This window comes from Coturnix japonica, chromosome Z, assembly GCF_054131305.1.
Source record: "Coturnix japonica strain WE chromosome Z, WE-NBRP24, whole genome shotgun sequence".
NCBI lineage: Eukaryota > Metazoa > Chordata > Aves > Galliformes > Phasianidae > Coturnix > Coturnix japonica.
In genome coordinates this window covers 67,464,305-67,478,691 of record NC_140702.1, presented here as the reverse complement: position 1 = coordinate 67,478,691, position 14,387 = coordinate 67,464,305, and the positions used below count along the sequence as shown (strand labels likewise).

The window sequence follows — 14,387 nt, the reverse complement described above, 5'->3', positions numbered from 1 at the left end:
CAACTAATTCTCTGGAGAATTTGGGAATAAATTTAGAAACAATACAAGGGAATAACAAGCCCAAACTTCCTGCCATTTCTCTTTGAGAGGTTAAGAGTTCATATTTGTAAGTCCTCCCTGGAATTTCTGCTTGATCCAAGCAAACACCCATCAGGCAACTCTGGCCCCCATAAGGACTGGAAATAACAGTGTGCTCCCAGGTCCTTTATTTGTGTCCTTGGCAAGCAAACAGTCACTGAGCTGCCATGACAGGCAAGTTGGTGCTTTTGTATTACATGGGGCAACACTGTGGTCTCAGCAGAACTGGGAAAAGCTTCAGTGAAACAATGGGTCAGAAGAGCTGATGGGCAGATTTGTGCCTGTGCCATGCCAGTACGGGGATGGAGCCAGCGAGGTCACTGAGAAGAAAGAAGCACGGCAGTTTCTGCCATGGATCCTTCTAAAGTTTACACCACCAGTAAATTCCTTGTGTAGCCATTTTTTGCTTCAAAAGGCCACTCTAAGCTGTTTCTCATTGCTCTACTATCAGCACTAATGGCAAGGATGGCAGGAGAGAGTGTAACTCACCTCAGCTGATGAGTATCCCGAGGAGGAATATCTGGACATGTCAAAGTCATCATCACTGCAGGGAAGGACAAGACAGAGCAAAGAAGAAAACAGTCAGAGAGCCCTGTATTCCCCAGTTAGTCCTCTCTAGTGCTGTGAAGCTGCCCTTTAGGCACAGAAAATTACATCAAGGGAATCTGGAGGGCAACTTTCATTTGTGAACCTCAGACATCTCCCCCAAAAAATGCTCTTTACTCTTGTCTCCTCCTGCTTCTTTACAAACACACACACAGACCAGTTAGGAAATCTGCTGTGAAAACTTGCTTGCACTGTAGTGTATATCATCTTATTTGCACTTTGCATACCTGTCCGTATCCAGGGCTACCAGTGGCTTTTCATCAGGACTCTGATCTAATGATGAATAGCCCTTGTTGGGAACGACGAGCCTGAAAAAATTAAAGGATGCCCATTAACCACACAGAACATCTCAGTAACACACATGGTTGTATCAAAGTCACACGGTAGATAAGATTTCTCCATTTCATTGCTTTGCACTGGACATGCCTTGGGAACATGCACTTCTCTGGAAGACAGAACTGTTGGGAAACTCTGGGTGTCATTTTAATTAACCTGTTCAGCAAGCAGTGCTTGCCTAATCAGTTGTTTTTTTTTTTCCCTAGCTTTGAGTACATGGCACTTGCAATAAGTCCCTACCAGTCCTCATAATACAGCACTACTGAGGTCCCGCTCTTAAATTCAGTAAGTAATGTGATAAATACGAGCTAGTGGGCACAGCACAGGAGCTGAGATGGAATAGCACTTCTTAAACCCCATTATTCTATGATAACTTTCAGTTAATCATAAGTGCTACAATGGCTGGTGATGACTTGGCACCTTTAATTGCCTGAGGGAGTCTCTGTAAAAGGAATATAGACTACAGAGCCTCTAAGATAAGGAAAATACATTATTTAATGGTATCCAGTTCACAACAGAGTTCTTTCATCCACAAAAATGCACAAAGACTTGAGCTCATATTTAAAATAAGATCAGCCAGACTGAGCAAATGGAGCAAGATACTATGCTTAGCAGGTGTGAACTCAAGAGTGTGATGAAAATCTCTTTGCTCAGTGGGTTAAAACAGATTCTCTCCAAACGAATGACTAGTCTTTAACAAGGGACTAAGACTTTGGGAAAGTCTGAAAACAATAATATGTCTCATTCGTGCTTCAATTACTCTATACCACCTGCACTGTTCTTCTTCTGCTCAGAAAAATTCCGGAAGCCATTATGATTTTAACAATATAAAGGCACTGCAGATAGGAAAGAATCAGGGATAGTAAAATATTTCAAATGTTACCACAAAGCAGATGTATATGCTCATGACTGGTTGCATTTTCTTATTGTGTTCAATGAAACTAAAGTCTAAATTAATTATAAAACTGATGCAGAATTTCCAACCTGCTGCACCAGGAAACTGCAGAAACTGGAATCCACTTGCAAAATACAGAAACCACAGCCCTTAAAGAGTCCTTCTGCTCCCCGCAAAGTACATGGGAAGGAATTAAAGAAGCAGAGATGTCTGAAGCTAAAACAGAAGCTGTGATCTGGCAGCAGCAGCTTGCCTACACTGATTTCAGCAGCACTGTCTTCCATATTTGCTCTTCAGTTTTCAAGCTTCTGCTCCATACACAGTCACTGACAGTTGTTACTGTACTGTGAGTGAACGAAGCACCACCAGAGGATCAAGAGAACAGCCCTTTGTGGTGTTATTTACTTGATTTAAATAACTCACTACATCTTTCTTGATAAATGTCTTTTTTTTTCTTAGTACAAGAACTACAGCTTTTCTACAGCAGACTGAAACTGTGATAATGTCCCTGACTCTGATTTAAGTTTCTTCTTCACATCCCAGTTGACCTTACTTTTGCTTTCCAGTGTCCTTGGAAAAAGCTGGGCTGCGATTATACTTAATTTAATCTGTGGAGACAAGCTTTTTGTCTCGGTTTTTGTCCCTTAACATGAAATACATTACAAAAACATCTAAATTTAGCTTATCCTCAGAGCAGACTACAGTATCTGTGTAGAAGGGGTGCAGATGGTGTTGCGAATTCTGCCAGTGCTTGTAATGATGCTGCCAGCATCACACCAACTTCGCTCACATTTTATTTGATGTTGGGGAGGCTGAGCGTGCTGTGGGTCCAGATCCATTCACCTCTACAGCTGTTTGTCTCCACAACTCAGGAGAAGACCAAATGGGAAAGGCAGCCTGGTATGTGAGGCTGGATTTCAGAAATTCATACAGATAATGCCAAAGAACAAAAGCATCAGAAAAGGAGAAGGAAGTGAGGCAGGGACAAGGAGAGGCAACACACTTCATCTGAATGAAGGAAAGCAGGAAAAGAGCAGAACCGTTAAAAGGGGAAATGGCTTTTGGTTTTCCTCATCCTGCAGAGACTGGAAGAAGCCAACAGTTCAGACTTAAAGAACCTAGATGTCTTGCAGTATATCCAACTGGAGTCTCTCACATTGTAATGCAGCCTTGTGATGGAGCCTGAGGCATTTCTGCCTTCCTGGCTGCCCTGTCTTTGGCAGGACAGAGGTTCCGAGGTTTTAGAAGGGCTGTGCCAATATGCTCTTTGTTCCCAGAAAACTAAAGGAGCTGGGGGATGAAGAACCTAAGCCAGACACCTCTCAGTTGTATAAGAACAATGCAGACTGGCTACATTTGCTACTAACCTAAAGGCTGAAAACCTCTGTTTTGCAGATCCTAAGGGACGCTTCTAAAAATGACATGAAAAGTGACTGAGAAATGCAAGCCTTTTGCTAGCAGGCTTAGTTTGGCTGTGTAGGGGTTTGCATACCCTCTGAACAGTGCTCAGATCTTCACAGATGGAAGAAAACTGAGCTGGCTGCACTAAAGCTTTTGTCAGTGGGTATCGCTGCTTAACCCTTTCACACCCAAATCACTCCTCCTTTTTCTGGCAGCTCTGAAGCAGCAGCCTCTCCAGTTAGAAGACTCATTTCACAGGTAGGCATCAGCACTTGCTCCATGTTCTCCACCTGATTATCTTCCCCCACTAATTTCAGTGTTTCTAAATCTCCTGAGTGCCAAATCTGCTACAATTGCTCTTGAGAAGCTAGCATGCAGCCTACTGCCAAAAGAATCCAAGTCTTCCCAGATAGCATTTGGAAACCAGTGAGGAGCAGTAGGCATGGAAAACCCATCTGAGAGCACTTGCTGAGATTCTTATTGCCACTAAGAACCTGCCTCCTTTATGTGGCAAATACAGAGCAGTGAGCAATGCAGTATCTTTCACCAGTGTCACAGGGGCTTGCAAATAAACGCTGACAAGGTCCTGGCATGATTTATGACTACTGCTGTGGGTTTTGGGAACTAATTTGAAACTGATCTGCTGGATGTGCTCAGAGAGAGGCTCTGACCTGCTGCTCCTGTATTACTTAGTATGTAGTAATCCATGACACCTTCTCATTCATCATTAAAAATGCAGCCTTCATGGTGTATTGGTTCAGCTGAGACAGAGCTGATTTTTTTTTCATACTGTATGACGTGATGCTATGTGTGGGATGAGGGAGAAAAATAATGTTAATTACACACCGATGTTTCAGTAGTTGCTGAACGGTGCTGGACAGAGCCAAGGACATTTCTGCTTCTCATACTGACCTGCCAGTGAGGGGGACTGTGGCACAAGGAACTGGAAGGGGACAGAACTAAGAGAGCTGACCCCACATTACATTATGCAATAAAAACACCATAAAACTGAGGGCAGTTGGACAAGGGAGCTACCAATGCCTGGGGACTGTCTGGGCATCAACCAGGGAGTGGTGAGCAATTGGTCTCTGCATCACTTGTTCTGTATAAATATGCATATATATAGACATATTATTATAATTCCTGTTATTTCTTCCTTCCTTTTCTGTCTTAGTCAATAGTGTTTATTCCAGCCTATGAGTTCTACCCATTTTTTTTCCAATTCTCTCCCTCATCACACCGTGAGGGGGGAGTGAGTGGGTGGCTGTGTGGTGTTCAGCTGTTTGCTGGCTCAAACCAGAACACATGTAGATTCTGCTGTCATTTTAAGTGTGATCCTTCAATAAAAATTACCACCTTTCCCATAGCATGCAAAATGTGCAATTCTGTTGACTCAGTGTGGTTCCTGCCCCCTGAATGCAGATAAGTGATACATTATTGTACAGAAGCCTGCATGGAAAAAAACAGAAATACACTAAAATAATATATTCATCTAAAAACTTCTTTGTTTACAGGGGACTGTAACATTGTCTGATAATTTCATACAGAGATGAACCAAAGCAGCTCCAGCTATGACCATGCTGTTCAAAGTAGAGAGGAGCTGTACAGCAAAGCACACATAGATGGATTCTACACAAGCCGTCATTAAGTTAATCAGTACGAGGAAGGGATCATTTTCAAAAAGAAGGAGAATTACCAGGATAAAAACAGCCAGGTCAGAACTAAGCTTTAAAACAATCTGCTGTTATGTGAAGCAGAAATGTACATTTTCCTGCTGGTAGGATTATTTATTATTCAGGGTTGCACAGAGCATCAAAGACAAACAAAACTCCTGATTTTCACCAGGCTAGGCTCACTGCTGTCTGCAGGCTCTATTATCACTGGTCCTGGGCCCACCTGTGCCTGCATCTTTCCATGGGACAAGATACAACAGAGGACAGAGCATTTGGGAAGGGCGATCACTGCTCTTGCAGTCTGTTTGGCAGCAAGGGAATGACAATTAACACCATCCTTGCCCACCTTAAGGTCACTAGGAATTAAAGCTTAGAGCACAGCTGAGTTTTCCTGTTCTTACCTTGTCCGTGCCATCACATTGTTCTTCTTGGGCTGCTGATTAACTGGGCTTCCCATGTTGCCGTTCTTCAGAGAGCCCTTCCGAGCCAGCTCCCTCTGCTTCTCTGCATGTGGGACAGACAGAAGAAAAGCAAAATTAGGGTAACAGCCTGGGTGGTCTCCATACAGCTATAGAAATCCAGATTTGATAGTAGCAGAAAGCATGGTGGAATTAATAGCATAGGGGATGAGCACTCCGCCTCCCAAGCATTGATACTGTGAAGGTTGGACGAGCTGTGTTCCATTGCTTCCAAGCTCATAAGGGGTTAAAGGTAGTATGCCTTGACACATAGCAGCTTGCTGGCAATGCCACACTAAGATGGTCATGGAGCTTCAGGATGAGATCTAGGACAAATCCTGTCTCTCTGCAGCTATGGACTCTAAAACAGTACTGTGGGCTGGGCAAGGAATTTATCCTTTTACATTTTCTTCTCTACAGACCACTACTGAGGGACCCAGCTGGGACAGAAAAGTGCCTCCATCAGTCCAGAACCATCATTTTAATTCTAGTCCAGCCTGGCTTGACACCAGAGTTATTACTTCCCAGGATGGCAACTCAATAGAATAACATCCCACAGGAGAAATGTTGCTGCTTTCTCTGCTTCTACTCATGATTGCCTGTGTTGCCCCCAGTGTGTCCTCTCTTATCTCACATTGAATCTTGCAAGCTTTAAGAAAAAAGTGAAGCCTTTCTCAGTTACATTTTTCAACAGCACATTGTTGCTTAATTTTCAGAGCATGTTCTGTTTGCTGCTGAAATGTACCTTAAATCTCTGACAGAGCACGGAGCTTTCTTTGTGCGTTCATTGCAAGAGGGGATTAAACTTAGTTTCTTGCATAGGAGAAGCTATTTCCCTGTTTAGTAACTTCTCACCACAGGATCATAACTAGAGATCAGGTGCAAAAGCTGAGCCTTCTGCAGGAAGGTAGAGTTTGTGCTATATCAATACTTTACTTTTACCAGGATAGGAAGGATAGAAGCCAGTGTGTGATGGGTTGTCATATAAATTGATATTTGAATTTCTGATTCAAAGTCTTTCCTTGCTTCTTTTGGCAAGTCAGTTGGGTTAAATCAGCGATTAGCCACAAAACTGAGCTTAGTGCCCCAGGCTCATCCTGAAGTGCCAGACAAGGCTTGTAGGGAAATGAAGACTGTGGGACCAGCAAGGCAGGACATGACTAAAAACGTTCTCTGGAGTGGTGAGAAAATGCTGGAAACTACTTTTGTGTCATGCCTGAATAATAAGGGTTTATCATACTACTGGCTGGGGAACCTGAATAGTGAATTCGTCTTGCTTCTGCTTCCCCTGTGGTGTGTGAAATGTGTTGATATATATTTTTTTCTCTTGCAGATTTTATTCCCCTTGTAGAGGAAAGCACCTGCTACTTGTTGTGGGAAAGCTGTGTGCTGTTAGGGTGTGCAATGCTTGGTGGCACAATCCCATTCTATCCATGGGGAAGGAGCAGGGAGACCTGTACAATGCTGCCTTTTTTTTAGGGATAAGCAAGAAGGGATGTCTCTAAACTGTGGTAATGAGCACAGATGAGGAAGTGGTAAATACAGACCATACCCAGCCCTGATCCTGCTGACATCAGAGGTGAATAAAAGCTCACTGAAGTTGGCAGGAAAAGGACCAGACCAATAACTCTCTCTGGCATGAGCAACAAAGAGACTGATACAGGATCGAAGGCAAAACCTTAAATCACAGTAATTTCTCATGACTGGAACTTGCAAATGCACTGGTTGTCATTGTCTCCAGAAAAAAAGGCTGACATTTCACAGGCCATGTGAATGTTGCTATTCAGTCGTAGAGGAATAAAGCACAGTTTTACGGAGGCAAAGGTTTACAACCCTAAATACAAAACAACTTCCCCCCATTCACATCAGAAGCTCCAGTGCTGACCACAAATCCACAGTGCTGAGACAAGTTGCCAATACTTTGAGGTGCTGTGTATTTCACAAAAAGCACCTGACTCACAAACAAGATTTCATTCCCTGTCAAGATGGTTAAGGCATGACTGAGCCTTTTAAGCGTACTGGCACTCTCTGATTTCTATTGATTACTCTTCACAAGCACTAATGCGCTTTTCCGATTCAGATTACTCATCCGGTTGATGAATCTGGACTAAGTGTCTTCTTCCTCCAATAGGTCTCCCCATGACTACTTCTATGCTCTCACTGAGTCTTAATTCAGTGTGTGGGCCTGACTGATAATAAATTTCCTATTTAGTAGCTTGGAGTGAGCATTCCCATAGCAATAGCACTGCAGGACAAAATGTGCCACTGTCACATTTACACCCAGACACATTCCTAAGCATGAATTGACATTTCAGTCCCCTCTTGGATGCTGTGAAACCTGAGGCCCTAATGGCCAAAAGCCAAGAGACAAAAGGGAGAATGGGAGGTCTACCCAGCCCAGGGGTAATAGGACAAGCTCCTGGAAGGTGATGGAGATGCATTTGAGTCTCTTTAGGCTTTGAGGCAAGGAAATGTGCTGCTCCCATATGCTTGTTTCAGGGCATTGGCTCCAAATGCTGTGTGTCAAAATTCCTTTTAGAAATACAGTTGACACAGCCAGTTCTGACAACATTACTTTCAGGGTCCAAAATGTCAACAAAAAAGGTGTAAATTCACAAATAAAGCAGTTCTAATAGAAGCTGAAATCAAATGCATGTAAAGAGTAAAGAGAAGGTGAGAGAGGGAACAACAACCTAAGATTGAGAAGCAAACATTTTTCTTTAAAGGCTGCCCCATATTGTCTGATGACAAGCACAAATCACATCATCACCACACTTCAGTTACCTAGCTGTGCTAACCCCTGTGTGAAACCTGGGAAGTGAGCCCCTGGGCAACTCTCATGGTTAGGACTACATAAAAAATGAAAGTGTTCTGTCATGAATCCCAGACTCTCTGGTATGTTACTCAGGTTTTCCCCATTGGTCTTAGATGACACCTTTGTTCCTGTACGTCTCCCTGAGCCTCAAGGCCACAGCTGGAGACGTGAGGGGCACAGTCCCACCACAGAGAATAGATTTAGTTTGTCCTCCACCTTAGGCAGCTTTTGGAACCAGACTTGCACAGGCTCTCTCTGGCCAGGTCTGCCTGTGCTGCCTGCTGTATTCCAATATGTGCACTGAACTTCCACGAAGGCAGTAGACTTGAGGGAAAATTGATACCAACACTACAAAACCACCTAATTCTGGGCAACCTGAAGGCACTAGAAGAATGAGGAAGGGTGGTTAACAGGTACTGCTGCCCATTACAGAGAAAATAGGACATAGAAGAAAAAATGAAGGAATGGAGGGCTGTGATTTCCAGACACCAGCTATTTCATGCCTGCTGAGTTTGCTGTTGGATGATCAGCAAAAAAAATAATACAGCAGAGATACAGCAGAGGTGAATGACAGAGACTTGGAGACTGGGAAACCAGAATGAAACAAGGCTGCTGTCATGGTTTTGTAATTTTGTAATTTTGCTATCAGTATTCCACATCATAACATCATGTCAAGTATGGATACTTCTGTTGAATGTGCAGTCCACAGAAGAAGACTACATATCCCAGAGAACAACAGGAGTAACAATAAGTCACGGGACCAGGACTCTATATAATCTCGTTCCCAGGCTGGAGTGCCCTCCTTCTTCTCTCGAACTTCTCGGAGAGTGGGAAGCGTTCCAGCCGTGTCGCCTAGAGTTCACAGTAGGCCTCTCGGTTTTCGGAGACTCTCTCTCTCTGTTTCGTTCGATTTTGTTAGCCTTAATTATATTATATTGTGTTATCTTGTATTTCGATATCATATTTAGTAAAATAAGTTTTTCCTCCTTAGATTGTCGCTGTTTTATCCCACTCCCCTTTTCCCCCTCCTTTCCGGGCCCCGGGGGGGGCGTGGGGTGGCTTCCCCTGTCACGGGCATAGGTAAATCTAAGTAACCCGTGACAGATTTTTTGGTGGAGAATGCGGGCATAGAGCTTTTTAGCTTTTAGAACAACTCTCTCTTTGCTCTTAAAGAGCTTCGTTACGGGAGTGTTCGGAGTGTTATCTTTCCGTAGCTGCTCACGGAGAACGTGACCTTGAAATACCAGACAAATTGTCAACATTAAGGGCTGCTGCACATTCTCAGCATTGCTATCTAACTTTTGTGTAGAAAACAAAGGGATTTCTTTCTCCCTTAGAGCAAAGCTAGCTAGCTCTGACTTTTACAGAGCCTGCCAGCTATGAATCCACTCTTCATCCCAGTTGCTCTGTTTAAGGGATTGAAAGCAATTATGATCTTCTTAAAGTATTGGTCAACTATTAACACCATAATTTGGTGTTGTGGAATTGTGCAGATATATAGCCTAATAAGGTGGATACTGATGGAGACACCTGCCTGGTACTTTTACGAGATGTGGTATGGTCAGAATTTTGGCATCTACACCCCAGATGGAATTGTGAATCTTACAAACACTTGCATCCCAGATGGAACAGGCAATTTTACAAATACTTGCATCCCAGATGGAACAGGCAATTTTACAAACACCACCATGTTTAATTCATTGTACAGGCTAAAAAAACCCTTTTTATTTAGGTTGTACTCTCAGATTTCCACACGCTTTTCAATAACTGAGATAGGGTTCATACTTGCATTCATGTTATCACTATCAATGCATGCATATATGTTCCTATGCATTCGTTCTATGCGGAAGTCTCCTCCAGAACCAGAGAATGATGACTGGCAGGGAATATGGAAAGGTTTAGGAAAAGTCTTAGAAGCATGGGGACCCGCAGTGTCATGGGATTTCACTCTTGAACACCTAAGGGACCCTAAGAAATTAAGTGAGTACTTGGGTCAGAGATCTAAGGAGGTAAACCTTATGTGGGGTTTGGCTTATGCATACCGTGCTTTGTATCATACTATTCTGGAGAGAGAGAGTTTCCGATCTGAGATTCAAGCCCAAGTTAATTCTGATCAGTCACAGGAGGCATCAGTAGCAATATCAGTTGCCCCTGTGGAAGGCAAGAAATGGAAACGGGTGTCCACGCGTCTAGAACGAAAAGAAGGAGAAGCACAGGGGGGGGCAACAGAAGACCCAGGTGCCGGGCATGGAGCAGTACCGAAAAAAGCAAAGGCAAAAACCAAGAGGCATGAAGAAGAGACTGATGATGAGGAGGAAATCACCTATTGTCGACCTCTGAAGCTGACTGAAATCCAAGGCTCAAGAAAGGAGTTTACACGGCGTCAAGATGAAGGTATCCTTGCTTGGTTGCTTCGCTGCTGGGACAACGGGGCCAACAGCTTGTCTCTAGATGGTAATGAAGCTCGCCAACTAGGAAGCATTGCCCAAGATGCAGGTATCGACAGAGGGATCAGCAGATGTTCGGATGGAGCTGCTACTCTCTGGTTGCGGCTGTTGGAAGCCGTGAGAGAAAGGTACCCCTATAAGGATGCTTTGAAGCCTAAATTTGATAGTTGGAATACCGTCCAAAAAGGTATTCAGCGCCTGAGGGAATTGGCCATGGCGAAAATGTTGTACAGCCCTGATCCAAGCGAACTTGACCCTGAGAGAGTGAGGGCCGATCCTGACATGTGGCAGAAAATCACAAGTACAGCACCAGAGAGAATTGCACAGTCATTGGTATCAGGATCTAAAGGATTCGTGGACAGATGGCCCCGAGTTGTTGAGCTGATTATAATGCTTCAAACCATCGATCAGCAGCTCCCCCAACTGCATGCCGCAGTTTCTGCCATCTCACGGCTAGAAAACCGAGTAGATGAAATGTGCAAGAAATTGTTTCCATCAACTAATTGTAATGATCCCGTAATAGTATCAGAAACAACTGATGAAGGTCAATCCTCGTACGGGCCACCAGGTCTAATGAAGGATCTGATCAAACTAGTCCAGTCCTACTCCCCACCTGCATCATCAAAAGTCTCAGCTGTTAAACGCACACGCTTCCCAGCTCGAGCAAAGAACAATAGTACGATTGCACCGCGTGTTTCCATGTGGCGCTACCTACGTGACCGTGGAGAAGACATGAGGAAGTGGCATGATCAGCCCACGTCTGCACTACGAGCACGGGTGAAAGAACTACTAGACATACCAACCACCAGTGGAGTTGCTCCAGTCATCACAGGTAACCAATAGAGGGGCCCTGCCCTCAGTCAGGGGAGGGAAAGGGATAATAGAGTTTATTGGACTGTGTGGATTCGATGGCCTGGCACATCAGAACCACAGGAATATAAGGCGCTGGTGGATACCGGTGCACAGTGCACCCTAATGCCCTCCAGTCATGAAGGGACAGAATCAATCCATATTTCTGGAGTGACTGGGGGCTCTCAAGAATTGACTGTGCTGGAGGCTGAAATAAGCCTCACTGGCAAAGACTGGCAAAAACATCCTATTGTGACTGGCCCAGGGGCTCCATGTATACTGGGTATTGATTACCTCAGAAGGGGGCATTTCAAGGATCCTAAGGGGTATCGATGGGCCTTTGGGATAGCTGCTGTAGACATGGACAACATTAAGCAGCTGTCTGTTTTGCCTGGCCTGTCAGAGGACCCGTCTGTTGTGGGGCTGCTACGAGTAAAAGAGCAGCAGGTACCGATTGCTACAAAGACAGTGCACAGACGGCAGTATCGCACCAACAGGGATTCCTTGCTCCCCATTCATGATTTGATTCGCCAGTTGGAGAATCAGGGAGTGATCAGTAAAACTCACTCACCTTTTAACAGCCCCATATGGCCAGTGCGTAAAGCCAGTGGAGAATGGAGGCTGACAGTAGACTACCGTGGCCTGAATGAGGTCACACCCCCATTGAGCGCTGCTGTGCCGGACATGTTGGAACTCCAGTACGAGCTGGAGTCAAAAGCAGCCAAATGGTATGCCACCATTGACATTGCCAATGCCTTCTTTTCTATTCCTTTGGCCGCAGAATGCAAGCCACAGTTTGCCTTCACCTGGAGGGGCATTCAGTATACTTGGAACCGTTTGCCCCAGGGGTGGAAACACAGCCCAACCATTTGCCATGGGTTGGTTCAAACTGTACTGGAACAGGGTGGTGCTCCTGAACACCTGCAGTACATTGATGACATTGTTGTGTGGGGTGATACAGCAGAAGAAGTTTTCACAAAAGGAGAGCAGATAATCCGGATTCTTCTACAAGCTGGCTTTGCTATTAAGCGAAGCAAAGTAAAAGGACCTGCCCAGGAAATTCAGTTCTTAGGTATAAAGTGGCAGGATGGACGTCGTCACATCCCAGCAGATGTGATCGACAAAATCACTGCCATGTCTCCACCAACTAGCAAGAAAGAGACACAATCTTTCCTGGGTGCAGTGGGCTTTTGGAGGATGCACATTCCAAACTACAGCCTCATTGTAAGCCCCCTTTATCAGGTAACGCGGAAGAAGAATGATTTTGCATGGGGCCCAGAGCAGCAGCAGGCTTTTGAACAGATTAAACAAGAGATAGCCCGTGCTGTAGCCCTGGGGCCAGTACGGACTGGACAGGATGTAAAGAACATCCTCTATACTGCTGCTGGAGAGAAAGGCCCCACTTGGAGTTTGTGGCAAAGAGCCTCAGGAGAGACCCGAGGCCGACCCCTGGGATTCTGGAGTCGATCATATAAGGGGTCTGAAGAGTGCTACACTCCAACTGAGAAGGAGATCTTAGCCGCGTATGAGGGGGTTCGGGCTGCTTCCGAAGTAGTTGGGACTGAAACACAGCTCCTTTTGGCACCTCGACTGCCAGTGCTGAACTGGATGTTCAAAGGACAGGTTCCCTCCACCCATCATGCTACCGATGTCACCTGGAGCAAGTGGATTACGCTGATTACACAGCGAGCGCGAATGGGAAACCTCAATCGTCCAGGAATCCTAGAGGTAATCATGGACTGGCCTGAAGATAAAAAGTTTGGAACATCACCAGCAGAAGAGGTATCACGTGCTAAAGAGGCCCCACCATACAACGAATTACCAGAAAATGAAAAGAAATATGCCCTATTCACTGACGGATCATGTCGCATTGTAGGGAAGCATCGCAAATGGAAAGCTGCTGTGTGGAGCCCCACACGACAGGTTGCAGAGGCCACTGAAGGTAAGGGAGAATCAAGTCAGTTTGCAGAGGTAAAAGCTGTCCAGCTGGCCTTAGATGTTGCTGAACGGGAGAGGTGGCCAATGCTGTATCTTTATACTGACTCATGGATGGTGGCAAATGCCTTATGGGGGTGGTTACAGCGGTGGGAACAAAATAACTGGCAACGGAGGGGAAAATTTGTTTGGGCCGCTGAACTATGGAAGGACATTGCTTCCCGAACAAAGAATATGGTTGTAAAGGTGCGTCATGTGGATGCACATGTGCCCAAAAGTCGGGCTACTGAAGAACAACAAAACAACCATCAGGTAGATAAAGCTGCCAAAATTGAGGTGGCTCAAATTGACTTGGACTGGCAGAATAAGGGTGAATTATTTCTAGCTCGATGGGCTCATGAGACCTCAGGCCATCAAGGAAGAGACGCAACATATAAGTGGGCCAGAGACCGAGGGGTGGACTTAACCATGGACGCTATTGCGCAGATTATTCATGATTGTGAAACATGTGCCATAATTAAACAAGCCAGAAGGATGAAACCTCTCTGGGAGGAAGGGCGATGGCAAAAGTATAAATATGGGGAGGCGTGGCAGGTTGATTATATCACCTTGCCACGATCTCGCAGTGGTAAGTGTTATGTACTCACTATGGTAGAGGCAACCACTGGGTGGCTTGAAACATACGCAGTACCCCATGCAACTGCTCGAAACACCATATTAGGTCTTGAGAAACAAGTCTTGTGGCGACATGGCACCCCAGAAAGAATTGAATCTGATAATGGGACACATTTCAAAAATTCTCTTATAAATACTTGGGCCAAAGATCATGGCATTGAGTGGATTTATCATATTCCCTACCATGCACCAGCTTCTGGTAAAATTGAACGATATAAT

General features: G+C 44.9%; 1 protein-coding gene across 4 annotated transcripts in view; it reads right to left on the bottom strand.

Moving 5' to 3' along the window:
• The window catches only part of FAM219A (family with sequence similarity 219 member A), an 89,763-nt gene that overhangs the window by 9,185 nt on the left and 66,191 nt on the right, over positions 1-14,387 (bottom strand). For all 4 annotated transcript variants that reach the window (XM_015848297.3, XM_015848298.3, XM_015848300.3 and 1 more), the window contains exons 3-5: positions 5,391-5,493; positions 912-992; positions 568-622 (exon numbers count right to left, since the gene is read on the bottom strand). In XM_015848297.3, coding sequence (XP_015703783.1) covers positions 568-622; positions 912-992; positions 5,391-5,493 — 239 coding nt within the window. The remainder of the gene's footprint in view (positions 1-567; positions 623-911; positions 993-5,390; positions 5,494-14,387) is intronic.